We start from the raw sequence: 25,971 nt of genomic DNA, 5'->3' as shown, positions 1-25,971 counted from the left end.
GAATCCCATATCCCTTTAATATTTCCCACATTTTTCCTCTGTTAATCCCGTCAAAGACTTGTCTAAAGGCAATCAAATTTGTTGTTTGTTCTACAATGTTTCTTAATGTGTTAATATGATCTGTGCATGCATTATTACTTCTGAAGTCCGTGGATGGATATGGCACGTGGATCCATAAATGATAGTTGAGAGTTGGGTATCTTATGAAGATCAGTTATCAAGAACCACCATTCATCCATAACGCTAGATGTGGTTGTTCCGTTTTGTGTGAGACAGAAAGATAAACATAAAGAACAAAGCTGTTATATCGGTACCCACGGAATCACAAATAATAACATGCTAGACCGAGATATACGAAAACTGCCCAATATAGTGAACGATAGAGGAAAGAGGAAGAATCCTATGTCCAAAGATATATGTTCTTGGCTAATTAGATAGATAAAATAATACAAAATATACTTTTGTGAATTAATTAAGAGCGTACTGTTAAATTATAATATTATTAACGCAGAAACTTTCTTGTTATAAAAAATATTGGTCGCACAAGTGATCTACAGTTCAATTTCTTTTATATTCATAAATAAATATAGATAAAGCAGAAGGAAACCAGCCGTTTTTCTAACAGTAGGTACATCCTGATTGTTGGATATGCATAGAACATCTGTTGTCGCACGGATAATCTTAAAATTTAAATAAAATCTGCGATCTGCTTTGAAATTTAAATTACTTTTACTTAATAATACATCAGACAAACTGGTAGGAGTCTACGAATGTTTGTTTAAGTAATAAATAATAGAGCATTGAGATTGCTGTGTGCTTATTATATCAATTGCGAAACTATTATATGCAGATTGATTTGGTTGTTAAATGAAAGATGTCTTATTATTATATAACAACACAGGATGTAATAATATTTTTAAAGTACTGTGAGATTGATCTACAGATCTACTTGTCATTGTATATTGGACTTTCATTTTACTGCTCGACTATAATAACTCTTAATTTTACAAGAGGTAGCAAAAATGGATAAGTGTCGAATGTCATTTAAAACCATGGAATCGTTTCAGTCACGATATTATTTCCGTGAATAATCCTGCTATAAAAATATGGTTATATTGAAATTTAGAACAAAATGTATCCGGGTTGGTTATCAAAATAACGAAATTTTATTCAAACTTAATTATTATATTCGGGCAAAATCACTTGCAGACATGTTGCTAAAGGACCCCGCAGAAACCTTATGGGAAATGACTCTCTGTCAAATGCTCTGAAACTTTGCATCCTGGTAGTCCTTGATGTGTAGAACAAAAGACTCCATGGGCGCGTAGCTCCAAAAAATCATAGTTCTAAGATATAAGCCTCTGAAGTTATAGGTATAGTGAGGACGTTTGAGTTGGAATAAATTCATTTTCTCGAGAATGGGCGACTCTGGAGATAAATTACGAATCAGGTCAATTTTTATTTTTAAATTATAATTTCTTGTCATATATATCATACTAGTGACGTCATCCATCTGATGACGCAATCGATGATATTTTTAAATAGGAATAGGGGTCGTGTTCACTAATATAAACATTAGCATAATCATTCATACAAGGTGCCCAATTTTTTTAATTAAATTAATTAAGACAAAAAGAAGAATGTATATAATTTATTTAATTCAAAATACATTTTACTGCTGTCAGAAAACAGAAAAAAATGTTTATTTGATAAATAAATATTGTTTTTCGCTTAAATTCAATATTAAAGCTGCCATCCACCTGCCTCTTAGCAGTTTTAACATTTAATTTAAGCGAAAAGCAATGTTTATTTTTCAAATTAACATTTTTTTCTGTTTTCTGACAGCAGTAAAATGTATTTTGAAATAAATAAATTATATACATTCTTCTTTTTGTCTCAATTAATTTCATTCTGTACATTCTTCTGTACAGTCTGTACATTCTTCTTTTTGTCTCAATTAATTTAAATAAAAAAAATGTTGGCCACCCTGTATAAATAATTATGTTATTAGATGACTAAGTTTTCACTCTAATGGCATATAGCATATCCCACCAGAATGAAAATGGTTATTCATTTTTAATTATGTTATTGTTTATATTATTCAATAGAGAATTGAATTACCTTTCAAATGAGCTATCACACGATCCCTATTCCTATTTAAAAAATCATCGATTGGCGTCATCACGCCCAGATGGATGACGTCACTAGTATGATATATACGCCAAAAAATTATAATTTAAAAATAAAAATCGAGCTGATTCGTAATTTATCTCCAGAGTCTCCCATTCTCGAGAAAATGAATTTATTCCAACTCAAACGTCCTCACTGTACCTATAACTTCAGAGGCTTATATCTTAGAACTATGATTTTTTGGAGCTACGCGCCCATGGAGTCTTTTGTTCTACATATCAAGGACTACCAGAATCCAAAGTTTCAGAGCATTTGACAGAGAGCCATTTCCCATAAGGTTTCTGCGAGGTCCTTTGAGACAACGGGACTTCTCCTTGACCCAAATACATCAACTATCGAACATCCCATAAATGAAAGGTTTTGCTCTCTGAGCAGGAGTTATGCCCAAAAAAGCCATCCACGTCCAAAATAATCAGAGCAAAACATCCTAAAAACTCGCTGTTTATATTTTTGCAATGTTATCGTCAGACATTCAGAAAATAAAGTTCCTTACCTTCTTACCAAATCACTGACTTCTTCCAGCGACGAACTTCCTGAAGTATATTCAATGTAATCCTGGAATAAACTCTTATACATTCTGAAAGAAATTCCACACAGTTACCGTTATTAGTTAAACAGCTCATTTCGAGCTGTGCATATAGCCAGTGCAACACATCTATTTGGTTTTTTAAACATTTATATTTAGTCCCATTCTCTGTGCAGATGATCTTAAAGACCGAAATAGTTCAGTCAGAGATTCTGTGGACCTACCTATGATGTATGTGTCATCTGCGTATCAGATAATTTATACTGATTTGTTAAAGATGGTACCATTCGTAATAATCTGGGACTCTCGAATTATTTATTAACAGAGTCCTGATCCCTCTGCCAGGAATGATTTGGTTGTCAATAACACCGTTATAGAAAGGGTATCCTCCTATAAATACCTTGGAGCTTGCCCAGATCATACAGGCAAAAGAAATAAGAGCAAGAATAGAAATAGCTAGATCAGCATTTAACAAGATGAAAATATTTCTCTGTAGTCGTGACATAAATCTTGATCTGAGAGCAGGGCCGGATTTAAGGGGGGCAGGCTGGGCAGCTGCCTGGGGCCCCCACATTTCGGGGGCCCCCACAATTCCTCAAACATAAGAGGTTCATGTAAACAGATATTGGCAGGAGATACAGGAACTCGACATCGACAATGTATGTCAAGTATAAAATGAAGGAGCGTAGGAGTGATAATATAATATACATTTTCACCTTCCAGCGGTTGAGTGTATTGCTTCGTTTGTAAATTCTTATCTAGTGTTCGTACACATTTTAGCCACAGAGGATTTTGTGATTGGAAACATGCAGATATATAGCAGGCTTATGTATCACTAAATGTCTAAAGCACACGAAAAAATTGGGCGTATTGATACTGAAATAGCAAAACAAGCCGAAGCAATAAAGAATTATTGGAAAATAATCAAAAGACTAATTTTAGTGTTATAAAGTTTATTTGTGAACGAAATTTAGCATTTCGCAGCGAAAATGAGTTGTCCAGTTCATCATAAAATAAAAATTATTTGGAAATACTCCAGTTATTAGCTGAATATGATCAATTTTGAAAGCACCATATTAATAAATATTCAAATCCTGGAAGCGGACATGTCAACTATCTTTCATCAACCATATGTGAGAAAATTGTAGGTACATCCGATGGGTCAAAACGCATTCAATGAAATAGTTTTAAGGATTAAGAAGTCAAAATATTATTCAATTTATACCAATCAATTAACTGTGATATTTCGTTACATAGAAAGTTTCACTCCTGTTGAAAGGTTTACCATATTTTTGCCAAATCGCGGTCATAAAGCAGAAGATATATTTAATTCTCTAATAACATTTTTGCAAGAACATGATATCGATTTGAAAAACTGCAGGAGACTGTCCTACGTTAATGCGTCTGTTATCAGTGGAAATACATTGGTGTTCAGGCTGAAATTATAAAACAAAAAGGTACGTATCCATACGTGGGTGCTCCGTGCTCGGTGTAGCTGCTCAAATGGATACGGCTTGCGCTCCCCTATATATAACCCGCAAATCGGATGAATCAAAGGGGGTGAGCGCCGTGGGGCGAGAACCAACGTATCCAATATGTGGAGCTGCTACACCTAGCACGGAGCACTCACGTTTGGATACGTACTTTAAGATGAGTTGTGGATTTCTTGTGTCGCCCACTCTCTAAATTTAGTTTAAAAGCTGGAACTGAGTGTTATCTATCATGTATTAACATAGCACAGCATTCTTTAATTTCTTAGAAGAACTAACTATATGTATTTTTCACTTCCTCTACATATATACAATTTGTTAACAGAATGGTTAAAAGCTGCATCTTTAAGCGACAGCAACGCAGACCGTGGCAAAAATATTATTGTTCCTAAAAGAGCAAATACTAGATACTTGATGGTCATGGAGGTGATGCCGCAAAAGAACTAGTTAAAAGTTATAATCAGATTAAAGGAGCATTATCCAAAATTTCGAAAGACTATGAGCAACAATTTAAAACTCGTAGCATTGAAAATGGTTTGTACCTATAATCGAATGTGTTTACTGGAAACAGAGAGGATATTAGGGAAGACAAACAGCACAAGTCGTATTCTTCAAGATCCAAATATTGACCTTAATTCAGGAGTGGCAGCAGTTAGATCACTTAAAATAATTTATACAGTCAAGACGTGACAATTTCGAAAGATATGAGAACATCAGAGAAGTTTGGAACTCAAAATTTTATCGCTATAATAGATCACTTCATTACCTCTTTAACTCAGAGCCTGTCTACATAATATGAATCCATTCATTCCAATTTTGGATTTTTACATAATTTTGTAAAATTGGAAAATTTAACTCTCAATGAAATTGAAGTTCACTCACTAAAGCTTGCCAACATTTATAGCACTCATTTAGATGAAAACTTATGTGTTCATCTGGTACAGTTTGTAAGAGTATTCAATGCATTTAAAGAGGAAATCAGCTCATCAAATATAAGCAAAGAACTTCAAATATACGAACTGCTAAAAGAAAAGAATATGAATGGTGCTTTTCCAAATGTTGAGGTGACACTTTGTTTATATTTAGTTCTGATGCTAACTAACTGCAGTGGATAGAGATCATTCTCAAAATTTAAGTTAATTAAAAATCGACTTCGGTCTATGATGGGCCAAGAGTGTTTGACTCATTTCTCTATAATGAGCATTGGCAACCAGCGGCGGCTCGTGGGTCAATCTTCAGGGGGGTCATTTTGGTTTGAAAACTTCAAACTGTTGATTTTTTAAAGTATTTAAAAGATCTTTTAGCATTTATATTTTAGATAAAAAATACAGACTTAGATAAAACTCAATACTATTTACCCTAGTTTTCCGAAAATTAAATTTGTCTTTTTTTAGAGTAAATCTTTTAAAAAATATAGGAAAAATGGTATGAACAGGTTATTGACTGATATATAGATAGGAATATTTATAGTATAATAAATTGTAAATTTATTAAAACGAAACTTACTTTAAATATTTTTATATTTTAAGTCAATTCTTCTATCCTTTAGTTCTGCAAAATAGTCTATGACCTTCTCATTGAAATTTGGAATGCTCTTGACAAGCGTTTTCTCGATGCTCAGCATAGACAAGGCACTAAGTCTAGGTTGTCCCATCGTATTACGCAGGAATGTTTTTACTCTTTTTAAAGTAGAAAAACATCTCTCACTTTCCACGGTTGTCATAGGGAGTGTGCACAAAATATTTAATAACTTCACTGCTTCAGAAAATGTTTCAGACAAATTCATGTTAATAAAAAGCTGAAGTATGGCTACTGCACCAGCACTATTGCGAAAATCCTCACGACAATATAAGACTTCAAGTTCCGATTTTAGTTTGGAAATATTCACTGTGGGATAATTAGCCGTCACCATTTTTAAAATATTTTGCGGAAAGTTGGTAGTGTATGCTTCAAATTTCTCTATGTAGAATAACTGTGAAATCATGAGATGATCATTGAAACTAAACCTGTGATTTATTTCAGATATAATAATATCACAAATTTCAAGTGCAGTTCGTCGCTTTGGATCCTCTGCAGTAGTTTTTCTTTTTTTTGCTGTTGATGTGCTTGGTACTTCTGATTCCAAAATAGTATTTCTAATTATTTGGATATTGTTGTTAAAAGACAGGATACAATTTTTGACAGATATAACATCAATGTCTCGCATTTGCAATTGTTTAAACAATATATCAACATGGGGCATTATTTTATGGAAAAAATTTAACCAAAATAAAAAATGCTCATCTTCCAAATGTCTTTTTAAACCAGTTGCTTGATTTATATTGTTACCATCTTGCTCCTCATCAATAATTTCCTCTAAGCAAGATTTTAAATCATCTTTATAAGTGTATACAATTTCAACACATTTTGTATTGAAAGCCCATCGAGTAGGCGCAGCTTTAGGTAGCCTTACTTTAACCACTCTATCCAGAACCATCGTACGTTTTGGAGATCGGCCGAAAAAGGACGAAAATCCGTGTAAATTTGCAAAAAATATTTTTATCGGTTTGTGTTGACTCGCCGCTTTTTGGAGGATAAGATTAAATTGATGGGCATAGCAGTGAATGAAGTGTGCATTTGGGTATATTTCTTTAATTTTTGTTTGTACTCCTCCCAGTTTACCGCTCATGACTGATGCACCATCGTAACTTTGGGCAATCAATTTTTCAGGTGCTTCATTAATTTTTAATAATTGAAGTTCTTCCAATATTACATTAGTTAAATGTTGTGCTGTAGTACCTAGGGGGTTAACAAATTTCCAAAATCTTTCATGTACAATACCAGTTAATACATATCGCAATATGATAATCATCTGCGTTTTATTGGAGCTGTCTGTGGTCTCATCTACTTGAATGGCCACAAAATTTGTCTGGCCAATCTCCTTCATGATATGAGTATGCACAATGGCTAACATTGATTCTAAAATATCGTTCTGAATTGTTTTCGATGTTCCTTTAAATACTGTACTTTTTTCAATGTGTTCTTTAAACATTAAATCCAGTTCAGAAACAAAATCGATAAGGCCCAGAAAAATTCCACGATTATTGGAGCTGTCACTTTCGTCATGACCGCGCAATGCAATTTCGAAAACTCCACAAAATTTTACACAGTCGATTAGTTTGTTTAAAATATACCTATTTTTAGATACCAATTCATTAAAGTCATGCACAAATTTACGATATACACTATCAAGTTGCTGTCTTATGTTAACACGTCCTAAACTTGCGTAACTCATTGATGAATTTATATGAGTAGTTGAAGAGGCATGTTTTGTAATTTTCACTTTTAAATGCTTAATGTCAGTTACTCCATTTTTCGCCCATACAGCGTCATTCGAAAACAGTAAACACGGATAGCAAAAAAATGCATTTCTCACACTGCAGCCACAAATCCAATCACACAAATTGTACATTGATTCTTTAAAATATCTTTGAATGTCCTTACCCCTATCCTTTGTTGTTTGTTTTAAATTCATGTTTGGTTTTGGTCGACCACTTTCTTTTTTCTCAAGCCGCCGTTCATAATTTAGTGTTCCAGCAGATTTTAAGGCAATTATTTCGTCAACAACACTCATCTTGTTTTTGTTACAATCACAAAAAAATCCAACAAAACAAAATAAATTACGCAAATACGCCGCGATCGATATAGACCTGCCGTGAAGTGCGGTCAGCAGACGGTAACTAACTAAACGTGAGGCCGTCGACTCTACTAGAGGTATACGACGGAAAGGTCACTCCCACTCTCGCCCACGAAATTGCTATCTGCCGTCTCTTTTCTATTTTACATGCATTTGTCCATAAGCCATAAGAACTGTATATAGACAATTTAAAATACGGCCCAGCCACGGGCTTGTGTATAGCGCGAGGCGCGACGTTATTATATCTATTATATTTGTTTTGCCAATGCAGACTGCTGAGAGAGAATTTTATATTTCAGAGTGAAGTTTTAGATAAAAGATATTTTTAATAAAATTGGTATTTTTATGAGATTATTTTAGGGGGGTCATTGACCAATTGACCCTAAGGAGGAGCCGCGCTTGTTGGCAACGATGTCTTAATGCAACTAGATATGTCCCACATAATCAAGAAATTTTCAATTAAAATATCTCTAAACTTCCCGGAATTTAACCATACAACTTACTATTATTTTTAATATTTTACAATTATTTTACAATATATTTATAAAAGTAGATCAACATTTTTTTAATGGTAGGAGGTAGGGCCCCCACACCAATTCTGCCCAGGGGCCCCCACTACCTTAAATCCGGCTCTGTCTGAGAGTGCGTATGCTGCGGTGTTATATCTTCTCCACTTTATTATATGGAGTTGAGTCATGGACCATGAAGATGGGCAGCATTAAAAACATTGAAGCTTTTGAGATGTGGTGTTATTGTACCCTCGGAGATCCGTGGAAAAAATTTACACCCAAAATAACAAAACTCAGTTTGGCAACACTGTGTTAATGTTGATAGTAACAAGATAAACAGAACTGTAATTTAGTCCAGACAAATTAATATATTTTTTTGTGCCAACAAAAATGAGACTTTTCAACCAAATAATGTTTCACATATGATGTGCAAAATAATTTTGAATTGGTTTCTGCTAATGAGCTTGCTTTTTTTGTCATTAAAGTAGAAAAAACTTTAAAATTTATTCTTTATAATAATTATTGTCCACTTCTCGTCTTATTATTTTCACTGTACTAATATCCGTATGATTAATGCGATAATTAAAACATTTTATCGTTAGCGGCTTCTGGAGTGTCTGACACATATCTTATTTCATTGATAAAATGCAAAGTCCCACCGATTTCCACTTGAACCATACCGTAGAACAGGGGCTCTCAAACTTTTTGAGTCATGTACCACCTACAGTTCTTTTTATTATTTTGGGTACCACCTATATTTTTAGATTGTATTATCAAGACTTACTAAGCACTACTATTTTATTTTTTTTGTGTCTTGTGTACCACCGCAAATAATGAGATGTACCACCAGTGGTACATGTACCACAGATTGAGAACCGCTGCCGTAGAATGCTTCGTGTATCTTGGGTGGACCACGTGACGAATGCCGAAATTTTACGTCGGATCTGAAAAGGATGTGAAATTGTACTTACTGTTAAAAGAAGAAAGCTTGAATATTTTGGCCATGTTATGAGAGGTGACAAATACTCGCTGCTGAAACTGATCATTCAGGGTAAAATCAGGGGTAAGAGAAGTATCGGTAGGCACAGAATATCTTGGTTAAGAAATCTGAGGGAATGGTTCAGCTGCAGTTCCATCGACCTATTTAGGGCGGCCGCCAGTAAAATAAGAATAGCTGTGATGATTTCCAACCTCCGATAGGAGACGGACTTTAAGAAGAAGAAGATCCCTCTGTTAACTGAATCGTATGCGGGTTTGAAGTCCACGAATATGTGCTGGGTGCCGACGCCGAACTCGTAGAGTTTTTTCCAGGATCTGTCTCACTGTAAATATCTGGTCCGTTGTTGATTTATTAGGATGGAAACCGCACTGATATTCTCCCACTATACAGGGTGATTGATTAGTAGGGTAAAGCTCAATAGCTCCGCCATAGTAATAGATAGCAATAAAAGTTAATAACAAAAATTTTAGCCACCTTTGAGCTTCACATTACAAAATTAGTTAGAATGTTACAGGGTGTTCGATAACACAGTGGCAGACCTAACTTATGTTTTTTTAAATGGAACACCCTATATTTTATTTTATATTCGAAATCCTGTTAAGTTCTCGATCACAAAAATATAAAGGTTTGTAATGTTATAACCAATTTTGTATGAAAATCGTAACAAGTTCAACTCCCTGTATAAATAAAAATAAGCAAAACAGCAATGGTCTATTAATGCCATATTTTTTTTATTTATTGTCAAAATTTTTAAAAATTATTGATATTGCTAATTTTCTTTATATCAAATACAGGGTGAGTCAAAACGCAAGTACATTATTTTCTCAGTAATGTTAAATGTAACACCCTATATTTTATATCATTATTGAAAGGTAACATTAACGTACTTTAATTTTTATATAACATTCCCTATGCCCAAATTTATTAGTTTTCGAGATATTTTCATTTTTCAGAACAAATTATTTTAGGTGTTTAAATTTATCTAAATTTTAAGTAAACCATGACTGAATTGACAATTGAAGATTACCGATTATAAATCCGGTAATCAATGTAACACTGTAGCAAATAAAGAAATAAAAATAATTTATTAGTAATGCATTTTACAAACAAAAACACAACCACTACAGGCAACATTTTTGAAACAATTAAAAACTACATGTAAATGCAACAAATAAACAAAGAAAATTAGTAATAAATTTTACAAAAAAAACACACAAACACAAAATACAATATTTTGTGAAGACAATTAAACACTACTTTTGTATGTAAATGTAACAATGTAACAAATAAAGAACGAAACATAATTTATCAGTAATACATTTTGCAAAAACACATGTTTGAAAAAATTAGAAGCTACTTTTAATAAAATATTTTTAATATTTAATTACATAAGGTGTTCAAAATTATCTCCTAACACATTTATGTACGCCTAAAAACGATCATTGAATGAGCTACTTACTCTACGGAGCATTTGTAAATTAACACATCGAAATACACTTTGTATTCTATTTTTCATCTCACCCCTTGTTGTTGGAGGTATTTTATAAACTTCATTATTAACGTAACCCCAAAGAAATCCGTCCAGTGTATTAAATTCTGGTGATTTGGGTGGCCACGCTACTGGTCCATTGAAAAATGAAAATATCTCGAAAACTAATAAATTTAGACATAGGGAATGTTATCTAAAAATTAAAGTACGGTAATGGTACTTTTCAGTAGTGATATAAAATACAGGGTGTTCTATTTAAAATTACTGAGAAAATAATGTACTTGCGTTTTGACTCACCCTGTATTTGATATAAAGAAAATTAGCAATATCGACCATCCCTGAAAATTCTGACAATACGTTAAAAAATATGGCATTAATAAACCATTGTTGTTTTATTTATTTTTATTTATACAGGGAGTTGAATTTGTTACGATTTTCATATAAAATTGGTTATAACTTTGTAAATACCCTGTATAACATTACAAACCTTTATATTTTTGTGATGGAGAAGTTAACAGGATTTCGAATTTAAAATCAAATATAGGGTGTTCTATTTAAAAAAACATAAGTTTGGTCTGCCACTGTGTTATCGAACACCCTGTAACATTCTAACTAATTTTGTAATGTGAAGCTCAAAGGTGGCTAAAATTTTTATTATTAACTTTTATTGCTATCTATTACTATAGCGGAGCTACTGAGCTTTACCCTACTAATCAATCACCATGAATGTTCGGCGAAGGGGAGTAGTCTTTTGTATAGTACGTTGGACAACATTTTATATGCCATTTTGAGTAGAGTGGTGCCTCTGTAATTATCACACACCATCATGTCTCTCTTTTTGTGTAGAGGACACAGTACACCCAACTTCCAGTCTGTGGTTGTTTATTCCTGTTGCCAGATTGCAGTTATCAGTTTATGCATGTGTTTCAAGGGGGTGTCGTTTTTAAAAAGTTCGGCAGGAAGATTATCCGAACTGGGGGCTTTATTATTTTTCAGTGTTAAGATGGTTTCTCTAATTTCGTCTTTGGTGGGGAGTTGCTGCCGATCATCTTTATTCATTTGAAACATGAGACCCTCCCTCTCGCCATCTTCATGATTACCACTAAGCAGTTCTTCGAAATGTTTATCCCATCTGTTTAGTATCTGTTCCTTGGTACTAATTATAGAGCCGTTCCTATCTTTACAGGCTATTATTCTGGGGTTGAATTCTTTTCTGCAGCTGTTTATCTGTTGGTGGAATTTTCGTGAGTCTTTTCCATTATGACGGTTATTAATTTCGTTTAGAGCGTGTTCGTATTGTTCTTTCTTTTTTCTTCTAAACATTTTCTTTTCTTCTCTTCTAAGATTTATCTTAAGATTTTTCTTATCTTCTAAGATCTCATTCTGCGCTGCTGGAGTCTGTTATATGCTTAATTTTTTATTGGTTAATGTATCTACACTCTTCGTCCACCAATAGAGTTGCCATTTTTCTTATTTTTCAACGAAACAAGGTTTACCTCTTTTTTATTCTACGAAATGTAAAAATTATTAGAATATTTTCGTATGTGCATGTAAAAGTTGAGACTTCTTCAGAAAATATGCTTTCTACTGGTATTTGAATACCATCTGTTGCTTTTTGAGGATTTTAAAAGATACAATATGTTTAATATTTGGCAATGAACGTATTTCATTAACACCGTCAGGCACGCAACAAAAATCTAATTATGCATTATTCATAAATTTAATACAAAAGCGACGGAAATATAAAAGATAAACTAAATAACTTTCATCTATTGCGAAGTATGTCCGGCCGGGGCCGGTGCCCCGTACTGGTTTGACGATAAATATCAAAATTTTTATTGAAGTCGGTAAAGGAACTAAAACCAGTTACTTTAGTACATATATATGTATATAAAATAATCGTTTTTGTCGTCCATGTAGTGAAAGTGTAGCATTAGCAAACTAGATGCCCTGATAGAAAATTATAAATCATTGAGGCGCACCTGTTATCTCTCGTTTTTGTGCTTTTTGTAAGACGGTACCAGTCATTACACTCTGTGTACGCATATATTAATAGATACAAGCTAATTATTGTCTATTCAACTGTGATTACGGATTTTAAGGAGAAATTTCTGCAAATAATACCTTTATTATAATTATATCTATGGGGAATCTAATGCACTTGAATGAATCTTTTATTGTATCGTAAAAGCATCACAAATGCTCCAATTCTTCAAATTCATATTTTAATTAAAATAGACATTAGATAATACTAAGGATTATTTCATTCATAGAGATTCTGACCAATCGAAAGCTACAGAAATAAAAATTACAGCGATTATTTCATTCATAGGAGATTCTGACCAATAGAAAGCTACAGAAATCCGAATTAAATCGATAATTTTTGATAATCTCCCGTCGTTAAGTATATTACATCAGATGCCCTTCGTTGCTACGAAAAAATACATTCAGTGACATTAATGACAATTAATGTTTTAAAAATTATAAAAGTGATGACTTTCAATCGTCAAATATTTATAAAAACTGTGTGTTTAATGGTACTTACATAAATAAATTACAATAAAATTTTGGTTTTGAACAGTTTTATTCATGAAATAATCGCAACAAATTGCACTCGACCTCTGAAATTAATATAGAATTTTTGCTCTCGTGACACTTTGACATAATTTCACTCGCCTTCGGCTCGTGAAATTAAAACTGTCAAAGTGTCACTCGGGAAAAATTCAATAATTTCAGAGCTCTTGTGCAATTACTACTGATTATTTTTTGATGATTTTAACTTCCAATCGTATAGTAAGATATTTGATCACGTGTTTAATTATGTCCAATCAGATTAAAATTATACTGAGAATTATCTACTGTAGAAAATTACCGATAGAATTTTTTTAACTAGATTGTTTCTGTTTAATGGCAACCAGTTTCCTAGTTTTGACAACTGTCACATTTAAGAAAATATCCATAATATACGTATTAAAAAATAATCTTACGAATATCACACGACAGTAAGAATAAATGAGAAAATAATGCTTCATTTTTACTCAAATTTGTTGTCATTGGACAATAGCCACTTGAGCCCTGCGGGCACTCGTGTCTATTGCTAGACAACAAATTTTCGAAAAACTGTCGCATTATTTTCAATTTATTCTCACTCTCTTGTGATATTATACCCATCAGCATCCACTTGTTGACGTTCAATAATCCACTCAACGAACCCTCTTTGCTGTGCATAGATAATCTTAGGTTTCACTTCTTGTATCAATTGAACTTTGTAAGCATTGAGATGCAGATCTTCAGTGAGTAGGTAGTAGCATTGTTTAGTAGGTATACGCTATTTCAAAAGATCTTGAAATTTTTAATTATTGCCCACAACACCAAATTTATGTTCCTGGACCTTCACCAACACTCTCACGTACTGCTTGAAGACACGTATTCCTTGTTTCTGGCCATATATAATCTAGGTTTGAATTCCTGTCTATCTTGATTATACTTACTTCTTATAGCATTTCCTCGTTTTATTTTTGTGTTCGAATTCTACAATAATTATTTCAATTAATATTCTAAATATTATTTTTCCTTTTTTAGTATTCGTTTTTAACTTGTCCCAACTGCCTATACTCCTCTATTTGTCTGGTTCTTTGAACTTGGACTCTTACATGCTTAATTTTGTTTTGTGATACTTGTGCATGCTCCTCGTCATGCATTTATATTCAGGAATGAATAATTCTGTTTTTAGCAGCGTTGCGAAGCATTTCATAGCTGTGCTGTGGATTCCTATCCATTGGCGAATATTACGCAGCCATGACATCTTTTTACGTCCCAGACCCTCTTACCCTCTATCTTCCCTTCGAGTATCAGTTGCTGAAAAGTGTATCGTTAGCATAATTTACACAATTAACACATACAGTCGGAAAAATAAAAGAATACCCATGAACGAACATATAAAACACGCTGTATTTTCCTGTCAACGTGTCACACAAAAAATTGGCCAGCGAAAGTACATGTAATAATTATTGTTACATGTACTTGCACTGGACAATTTCCTTTGTGATACGGTGACAGGAAAATACAGCGTGTTTTATATGTTCGTTCATGGGTATTCTTTCATTTTTCTTACTGTAGTCTGCTTTTAATGTGAAATTATTTTAAACTATATTAATCTCTAAATTAAAAAGGGATAGTTCCCTAGGTTTGCTGTATACCATATACAGGCTGGGGCATTAGTGTGACAAAGTCCACTTACTCGTTTGTCGTAAGAGATACGAAAAAAAGTTATTTAGGTAAAAGTTGGGGTAGAGATAGTACCACACGTATTGACAGGGTGACATAAACTTATGTTTTTTTAAATGGAATACCCTGTATATTTTTACGCTTTTAGATTCTCATCGATGCCTTTATTCATAAAAATATAGGGTTTTATAATATTGTATATGAAGTAGTTTAAAAGATAATTACGTTTTTTTGTTAATTTCGTATCAACATTGTCTCTGTAGCTGTAGTTAACTCTGTAGAATTGTAGTGATTTGACATCAAAATTTCGATTTATGTTTAAACGATTTTTAATGTAGTATTTTATTGTTAAACATTATTAATATAGCGAAATGTATAATTTTAGTATACAGGGTTGGTCGAATCTCGGAATGAGGATTTTCGGAGTTTTCTTAAATGGAAAATCCTGTATTTTAGTATTGTAATGAGATGATATTTTATGGTACTTTTTTATTTCTTAAGCATTCCCTATACCTAAGTGCTTTAATTTGTGAGCTACTCGTGATTCTTTAAGCCAAACATTAATTGCAACAAAAATTCCGTGAAATTTTATTAGATGGCCGTGAAAATATTCTTCATATAAGTACAATTCTACTATAAATCACTACAATTCTACAAGGTGTGAATGTTGATACGAAATTAACAAAAAAAACGTAATTATCTTTTAAACAACCTCGTATAATATAACAAAAACCTATATTTTATGAAAGAAGGCGTCCAGGAGAATCCAAATGTGTAAAAATATACAGGGTGTTAATTAAAAAAACATAAGTTTGTGTCACCCTGTCAAAACGGGTGGCCCTGTATATTTGAAAATATTTTTAAATTATGGTCCTATCTGTGCCTCAACTTTAACCAAAATAACTTTTTTCGTATCTCTTACGACAAACGAGTAATTGGACTTTGTTACACTAATCCCTGTCGTAAACACCCTGTCGTTAAATAAATATTTATCGTATTCAGTTTTTGGATAGGGTTTCAATATGTTCCCTTAGGTTATCTACTAACATCGGCGTTAAGCCATTTCAATTTCACTACTTTAGAAGGTAGATTCAATTATAATTACAACCATTGTTTGGTTCCGGGGCTAGTTAGCAAGTATATGAGTTCACTGATGATGGACTGAAATGTCCGAGAACGTTCGTTCTGAACATATTTTATGCAATTCAGTGGGATTTTTAAGATTTTATTAAATTTTACCTACTACTTAGAAGTTGTTTTACTGCGGTGTTAGAGTTTATATATTAATTTCATTAAACATTATATTACACAATATCTATCTGTTACAGAAAACAATACTGCTCTTCGTTTCCCTCCTTCTCGTCGTTTCTGCAGCGAGAAAGGAGAAAAAAACAACACTAGAGGACGTAGAGCGAGGGTACATTACCACCAAAGCACGATTATCTCCTCCACCTCCACCAACGTCAACAAAAGTACGATCTAAATCTCCCACTCAGTTTGGATACATACCAGTCAAAACACCAGCTAATTATGTCCAAAAAGAACCCAAGATAACTTATGCCCCACCTCAATATATATCCTTGAACCAAGGAAAAATTAAATATCAGACAGAACCACAGTACTCCACTATACAGTACGCTTCTGGTTCGCAATACACTACAGGACCAGTGTATACAGGACCGGTGTATACGGGTGCGGGTCAAGGAACGCCACAAAGAGGAGTACAAAAAGCCCCGGTAGATCAAACTCAAGAGTATTACGTGCCTCAGCAAGAGCAGTCTCAGTATTTGAATTATGATAACGTACAGTATGTAGCAGACAACAACATTGATCAAGGGGCCGGACAGCAGCACTACAACCCACAGCAGTATTATTATTTGCAACAACAGTACCAAGCACCTACTACGTCTATACAAGCTGTGGTGGACCCAAAAGGTGAGCGAAAGTTAATCAGTTTATTTATTTAGTCAGCATTATTACTTTATTAGAAAATATCAAACAGCTGAGTTACTTGGCTTGTGCGGTATAGGTACCTCTTTAAAAAGGGCCTCCTAACATCGGTTTAACACATTCACGGACACACTGTCATTGTATATACGTATTCTTATGGAGTAAATGACTTCATATGCAGTCATGACCGTGAATGTGTTAATTGAAATATATCAGGTGGTCTGAGTAACCTCCTTCGCCGATTAGGGTCATCCTGCGATCACAAAAAAATTATAGTTCTATAAACTCAAACCCTTATTAGACATACATAGCATGCATATAATACTACATATATTAATATATTTTTGACAGCTTCTAAATTTTTATTCACAAAAAATTTTGATGTACCATGTACCTACTGGAGGACCGCCATGTAATATCTACAATATCTGACATATGAGGGGTGTAAAATCAAAGTCGGCAATCTCCCATTTCCATAATTTTGGGAAACCGTGAAAAACTGTAAAAACTAACAAAATGAAATTAAAACAATAAACCGATAAATAATCATATAAAAATTTGATTTGTGATCGGATGTCCAGAAAGAGGGGCTTAAGAAATTATTTCTTTTCCTATTTTTAATATTTTAGTTTGGAGATTGCCGTTCTTGTTTGCAATGCTTGGATTGACGGATATGAAAATGATCTATAAGGATATTGCCAGTTTTGAAACTAATAAAACATCATTGTGCTAGCTACTTAATAAAGAAAAATATATTTGGATATTGAACAATAATAGAATTTAGGGGTTTGGTTCACTGATACTAATGACCAGACCAGAGAATATAGAGTATAGAGTATGTGGAAAATACCGTGGACAGATAGAGTAACAAATCAAGATGTTTTGCTGAAGATGGGGAAGGAATGGTAAGTCATAAAAATAATAAAATCGAGAAAACTGGAATATCTAGGCCACATAATGAGAGGAGAAAAGTACTCCCTACTAAGGTTCATAATCCAAGGAAAAATCTCGGGAAAGAGAAATGTGTGGCGTAGGAGGATTTCCTGGTTGCGAAATTTAAGGGAGTGGTACGGGTGCAGTTCAATACAATTGTTCAGAGCTGCAGCCAACAAAGTTAAAATTGCTGTGATGGTAGTAAACCTCCGACAGGAGACGGTACTGCAAGAAGAAGAAAATAATATAATATGTAAAAGCAATTTATATGCATATCACTTAAACTAAAATATCTGGAAGTTCGGGTATATATTCACAGGTTTCGACGGAGTTCACGACATCCATAGTTGATCACATGCGAGCACTACGTGGCTCTTATTGGCCGAAGCGGAGATTGCCGTGTTTGGTACGTACTCAGCTATGCATAATGCCGCTTTTAATCCCAATATGAATTTTTCACTGCCATTTGTATACACTTAAGACCGCTTTTGGTTCTTAAAATAGTTTTATCTAACAGATAATAGAAAAACGCAACAGATGGCGTCCCTAACTCAAAACAAGAAAAAATGGAGATTACCGCCTTTGATTTTACACCCCTCATATGTTCAACGGTATTGCTTCCAATAATTCCAACAATTCGTTGTCAAAAAAATGTAGATCCAACCTGCACTCTGAAATTTTTCAGAAAGTTGTAGACTCGCTCAAACGAAGCAGTTAAAACCATTTTTAAGACTGTTGTAATCATCTTCCAAAAAGGACAAGGTAATCAATTACTTTCAACGGGAAATAATCCACAATTTTACCAAAAAAATGATTTTATTAACGTTTCGAAGCCCAAATCGGGTTTCGTTGTCAAAATACAGAATACTACTAAAATAAACAAAAATGTTGTTGCTAAGTAAAAAAATTCTTCTAATAATTAATTTAATCTGACTCATTATTAAATTCTAACTTTAATATATTTAAATTATAAATAATATTAATAATACATAGATATACAATAAGTAATACTAAAATATAAAATGTGTACTAAATCGACATGTTATTGACTTACTAATCGTGGTATTTTCTTTCTATTGACTTCCTCTTTCAGTATGGGTAACCACATCTTACTGCATTCTACCGAGGAATTTGCGACACAATTGGTTTCATTTAGCATAATTAGAGCCGCTTCTTTGATTTTTCTCTTTTTACTATCTGATTCTTTCAGGACTATACTTGAATCTCTCCGCTGAACTCTATGTTCATTATCCCATGCATGTTGGCATATTTGAGATCTATCAAATTCTCTATTTTTAATATAAGACTGATGTTCACTTATTCTAACGTTTATGGTCTTGATGTTTCATCTAAATAAAATTGTTCGCATTCACAGGTATATTATAAATACAATTATTTGTTCTTTCTTGTTCACTGTTAGGTTTAGATGTTTTAGTATCAAAGAAAGATACTGGATATGAGACTAAAGTGTATAGAAAACCAACACACACCAACAGATATCTCAATTACAAATCAAATCACAACATCAACGTTAAGAAGGAAATCATTAAATCCTTATATGATAGAGCCAAAATTACTTGTTCTAACGAATATTCATTGTTAGAAGAAAAACAATTGTTAACATCTGTTTTATTAAAAAATGATTATCCATTATCGTTTATAAATAAAGAATTGTCAAGACTGGATCGAATAAAACAGAACAACGTAGAACGGGATCCTATAACATCCACAAGAAATAATACGAGGAAAATATCAATACCATATATAAAAGGACTATCCGAGAAACTTAAAACAATAAGAAATAAATTCAACATTTCAACAACATTCAAAACAACAAACACATTGAGATCTATTCTATCTAAAACTAAGCCTAACAGTGAACAAGAAAGAACAAAGAATTGTATTTATAAAATACCTTGTGAATGCGAACAATTTTATTTAGGTGAAACATCAAGACCATTAAACGTTAGAATAAGTGAACATCAGTCTTATATTAAAAATAGAGAATTTGATAGATCTCAAATATGTCAACATGCATGGGATAATGAACATAGAGTTCAGTGGAGAGATTCAAGTATAGTCCTGAAAGAATCAAATAGTAAAAAGAGAAAAATCAAAGAAGCGGCTCTAATTATGCTAAATGAAACCAATTGTGTCGCAAATTCCTCGGTAGAATGCAGTAAGATGTGGTTACCCATACTGAACGAGGAAGTCAATAGAAAGAAAATACCACGATTAGTAAGTCAATAACATGTCGAGTTAGTACAAATTTTATATTTTAGTAATACTTATTGTATATCTCTGTATTATTAATATTATTTATAATTTTTTTTTTATTAATGGCTTTGACAGAGCCAATTAGCCAGACTATTTGTGTTTTTTTGTATGGTATTACAATAACAATTTTAAGTTAATATCTAAGCCTACTTATTATCTAAATTTACAGAGTGTTATACTATATTAATGGATACATTTTTCAATTTTGTGTGATATTTTTACAATTTAATAATTTTATTATCTAAGCCTATTTAAAATTTAAATTTACAGGACGTTACATATTCGTAAAGACATTGTAACGTCTGCTTATTTTTTGGAAAAAGAATTTCGTTTAAATTGACAGGTAAAGGACAATTTAGATCAATTAACTTTTCATACATTACTTTAATATTTTGTCTGTACAGTCCACACTCCAATATGAGGTGCTGTAGATCTCCCATTCCACCACAGGCGCAATATGGGTTATCACTGATACCCATGCTGTGTTTGTATGCTGGGGTTAGTGCGTGATTTGACCTCATTCTGTTTATTGTTTTTATAAATAGCCTATTTGATTCTTGTTTAAACCATCTCTCATTGGGAATTAGTGGCTGGCAATTTCTAAAATTTATTCCCGTTGTACTTTGGTTATATACACGTTGCCAATTTTGTTTGCAATGGTTTTTACTGATATTATCTATATCGGTTACTGGTAGAAGTATGTTGCTTATGTTTTGTTTGGTTAAAGCTGCAGATTTAGCTAATTTGTCGACTTCTTCATTTCCTAATATTCCAGAATGTCCTTTCAGCCAACAAATAATAATTGAACTGCCCGAGGAAGTAAAATCATAATATAGACTCTTAATTTCTATCTCAATGTGGTTTAGATTTTTTGTCGATTGGATAGAAGTGAGTTTGTCCACAATACTTCTACAATCGGTGAAAATGATATAATTGTCCATACCAACAGAGGCTATATATATTTTAACGCAAGTAATAAAGCTGATAATTCGGCAGTAAATATATATTGAAGCTTCATTAGGCAATCGGCATGATTCTTTGTATTCAGAATTCCAGTGATATATTGCACATCCGGTTTTATTTTGAATTTTGGAGCCGTCAGTAAAAATATATTGAAACATAGGCCACCTGTCTTTAATTATTTTGTTGATAATATTGCCTGGAAGGTTTGAATCCATGTAGTTTGTTTGTATTACCTTGGAAAAGAGAGTTTCAGGAGGTTTAGTGTAAATTAAAGGTATTTTATTTTTGTACATTTGGTTTTCATTCATTGTCAACTTCCTGTAGCTTTCAACGTATATGGGGGTTTTTTTAGTACACCAATATTTATGGCTTAAATCTAATATATTCAAGTTACGAATAGTCCTTAAGTAGCTGACGTTTTTTGAGATAGCTCTAGCTACAAACTTATCTGTACAAAACTGTCTACGTAGAGTAAGTGGTGGTTCCTTAGCTTCAATCTCAATAATAGTAATAGGAGTAGATTTTAAGTAACCGAGACAGAGTCTCAAACATTTATTCCTTTGGATTTCAACTTTATTAAGATATCCTGTTGACGCAGACCCATATAAATGACAACTATAGTCGAAAATTGGTCGAATCATTGAGCGATAGAATAGCAATGCAATATTCGGGTCAGCTCCCCAACCGGTTCTACAAAAAGCTCTAAGGATATTCATAGAATTTTCTGATTTCTTTATAATAGAATGAATTTGATCCTTCCATAACAATTTACGATCCAAATACGTCCCAAGATATTTAACACAATTTTTTATCGGAAATTCTATTCTACCTAATTTGAAGGTGTCTTGAGGAATTTATAATATTTATAATTTAAACATATTAAAGTCAGAATTTGGTATTAGTTTTTTGAAAGTAAATTAAATGTAAGAGCAAATACTTACGATGTCGGGATAGTATCACGAGGTTTTTTTCCTGGTTTCCCTCGTGATTTACTATGGAATCTCTAACGCGAGAATTTTACTGTCATCGTTGCATTTGGTTGTCTTTTTAAAGACAGATCACATGCTATAATTTTTTTTTGTGACGGATATTCTTGATTTGGGATTGATTTCATGTAATCGAATGAACTATCTTTTAGTAAAGTCGTCCCAGGAACGCAACTCATAAATATTGGCGATATCATTTTAAAGTCTTCTACTTTAAAATGTATAATATACGTCTTAACTGCCAATATAAATGAGTCAGATTAAATTAATTATTAGAAGAATTTGTTTACTTAACAACAACATTTTTGTTTATTTTAGTAGTATTTTGTATTTTGACGAAAACGAACGCAACCTGATTTGGGCTTCGAAACGTTAAGTAAAATCATTGTTTTGCTAAAATTGTGGCTTATTTCCCATTGAAAGTAATTGATTATAAAAATGCCACAAGAAAATAGCCTTAGAAGAACATTAAGGACAATGTAGGTACTGTGGACTATGAATCTTGTTCTTTCTAAAAAGCTTCCTAACCTACGATCACTAATTTCAAAAGTATTTGCAATTTTCGTCATAATAATATGCGGATTCTCGGTGACACTAAGAATTAGATTTAATTATTTTCTTTATGTACAATAGGTGTTGTTCGATTAAATGTCTTATAATCTACATTCGGTCAGTCCACTGAATCCGTTAAAACCGTCTTCTAGTAAACTTTGAAAAGCTTCTCTTCTAGTTTGTCATCTATCAGGGAATTACTAATGATAAATTTATTTTTGCTTATAGCATATTTTTGTTATATTCTCCTAGTACAAAAATTCAGTTTCTCCTTAGAACAAATTATGCTAGTAATAGTACTAAACTTTTAAGCAAGTAATGTCAAAGACATAGCCAATCTAAGTAGAATAATGTATGCTTTTATTATTATTTTATAGACCAACAGTCTTAGTCCTTAGATATTTTGATATCTTGTCCAATATTAACATTTGAACATAAAATTTCATTACAATACTAAAATACAGGATGTTCCTTGCAAGAGACCTCTTAAAATACTCATTTCAAGTTTCGACCAATTCTGTATACGACAATTTTAAATATTTCACTGTTAATGTTGCTACGAAATTAATAAAAAAAACTTAATTATCTTTTAAACTACATATCTCGTATAATATTGCGATACCTTTATTTGAAAAAACAAGAACACGAGGAAAGCATATACGGCGTTCCATTAAAAAAAACAAAGATTGTTCCACCCTATCAATATGACTGGCCCTGTACATTTGTAAATATTTTCAAAATGTTTCCTATGTTTGCTCAGACTTTTACCTTCATTTTTCTCTCTTACGTCAAAGTAGTAACTGGACTTCCTCTCAATAATGCTGCACTCTGTATAGTATTTACCCCGCTCTATCCCATCGATTAATTCCTTAATTATTTTTTAAAATATGTATTAATTTCATTCCTATTTGTTTAAGGGGGTTTGCAGTACATAATGTATATCCCAACATATGTGTCCAACCAGGGAAGTCAACAGCAGTCAACTGACCAAACCCAGAACTACGAGAACGTCGTCTATAGCGACAACGACCAGACGTACCAACAACCACAATCATCCCCCCAATATACCACATACACAGAGAAACAACCCACTCTTGAAACTGGCAAGAGCGCATACAATGTTAAAGCTACAGACTTCACTTTCAAAAGAGAACCTAAGAGCCTCTTGGACTCATACGTTCCCTCCGTTCTTCAACTTCAGTATTATAAGCAAGCTCAGTTGAACAGCATCAGAGATAGCGAAAAGTATGAGAGTTATATTAACCCCACTGGTGCAGAGTCGTCTTATAGATATAACTATAGACCTACCCCATTCAGGAGATAATTTTTGAATAGCATTACAGGCAGATAGATATGATAGGAAGGTTAAAGAAGAGATTATCTTGATTTAATTAATCTTCTTTACTGGATTTTAAAATGAGTTCTTATTAAATCCAACTACTTCTTTACAACAATTTACTATTATATTTTAAAATGTATCTATTTCTTGGTTTTCTCTACTGTTCTTATTTCTTTTATTTTATTCTATATTATATATTGTTTTTCTCTTTTATTGTCTTCATTATTATCTTGATCTAAATCATTTAATTATCTCCTCTTATTATCTTTTTGCTTATTAATTTACCTCTTATTTTCTCCCCCCTCTCTCTCTTTCTCTCCCTCTCTCTTTCTTTCTCTCTCTTTCTCTATCTCTCTTTCTCTCTCTGTACTTTACATTATGATAAATATTTCTTAATTGAACAATATGTGCAATCACTATTTACCTGCTTGTTGCTCTATAAAATCACTTCTTATACATTATACATATATATTTACTTTTACTTTTTACTTTACTTTTACTTTTTACTTTACTTTTACTTTTTACTTTACTTTTACTTTTTACTTTACTGTACTTTTTACTTTACTTATACATTATTCCTTTTTCCGTTTCTTAGAATTTTTCTAAACTTACACTAATTTCTATTTTCCAAGAGAAAAACTGGACAGTTTTTACATTATGAATAAGTCTTATTATAGTTGCCAACAAATATTGCAGAAAACCTTATCTTAAGCTTATTACAAAGTCACTTGTATTAGAGTGGTGTCCTTAGGTTTCCGGCACAGGTAGAAAGTAATAAATGTCAGTCTATTGTACGTTTAATTATATACCTGCTATTCAGTATGTTTACCTCTCGAAACTTAACAACACAACGCAAATACAAATGGCTTTGTAATAAGCTTAAGATAAAGTTGTCTGCAATGATTTGGTGGCAACTATACATGTAATTTTGTACATAATAAATGTAATAACAATTCATTTTTTGATACAGCAGAATATCTCTCTCCAAATGTAATGTTTATTCAGTTATTTTCATAAGTCTGATTATAGGTATTGTATATATTTAACGTTATTTGTTTTGTGTAGTTTAATAATTTGGCCAGTGGCTGGACACTTTGTTAACGTGCGATGATCCTTGATTCAATTGTAATCTGTTGTAATTGTAGATTCAATTGCAATCTGACATTTACTTACGCTATTTTATAATTTAACAAGTATTCTGTAAAGAATTACCGATTAAAAAGTTGTATTTGCATCTGTCTTTTATTTAAGTTACTTTAAATTTTAAATTTCTGTATTTCTGGTCTTTAAATCCATATTTAGCGCTGAATAAAGGGGCGGGCAAGGCAGGTGACTGCCTGGAGGGCCAAGTTTTGAGGTGCGCTGATATAAAAATGAATTTTTGAAGTTATACTTCTTTACGATCGAGAGTGAAATTTTATAATGCCGGGCGCATGCGCACACAGACAGTATGTATTTCGTTGTTAATCTTTCAAGATATGTATGTATCAGCGCAAATAAGTCATATAAGGTTTGTTCCAACACGACCGAGAACCGTCACGAAACGGTAACGCTTCTGCGCAGTAAACAAAATCCGTTCCAACAAAAATATGATCGTCATCGGATCGTCCTTCCCACTGTTCCAACAAGAATTGTGATCTTTCGGTGACGGTTTCGTGATGATCATTTCAGTAATCGGGCAAATGCATAATGTGCTGGTTGGACTGACTTGCGCACTAGGATTTAATTCTTTAAAGTTTTTGAGCCTTTGATCGACTAAAAGCACACAAGCTGTCACCAAGAAAAATGACAAATATATAATTACCGTCATGGGACGATAACTGGGCGATACAATTACGAACATGCGCACAACAAACGGTACAAG

At 32.8% G+C, this 25,971-nt stretch overlaps 1 protein-coding gene across 2 annotated transcripts in view; it reads left to right on the top strand.

Moving 5' to 3' along the window:
• Nucleotides 1-25,339, top strand: part of LOC114349007 (uncharacterized) — a 38,972-nt gene extending 13,633 nt beyond the window's left edge. For both annotated transcript variants that reach the window (XM_050646461.1, XM_050646460.1), the window contains exons 2-3: nucleotides 16,436-17,042; nucleotides 23,686-25,339. In XM_050646461.1, the coding sequence (XP_050502418.1) occupies nucleotides 16,436-17,042; nucleotides 23,686-24,092 (1,014 nt within the window). In that variant the 3' untranslated portion in view covers nucleotides 24,093-25,339. The remainder of the gene's footprint in view (nucleotides 1-16,435; nucleotides 17,043-23,685) is intronic.
• Nucleotides 25,340-25,971: the final 632 nt, after the last annotated feature.

Source organism: Diabrotica virgifera, chromosome 3, assembly GCF_917563875.1.
Source record: "Diabrotica virgifera virgifera chromosome 3, PGI_DIABVI_V3a".
In the NCBI taxonomy this organism is placed as follows: domain Eukaryota; kingdom Metazoa; phylum Arthropoda; class Insecta; order Coleoptera; family Chrysomelidae; genus Diabrotica; species Diabrotica virgifera.
The sequence above is the reverse complement of the archived record's forward strand: the minus strand, read 5'-3'. Positions and strand labels throughout refer to the sequence as shown.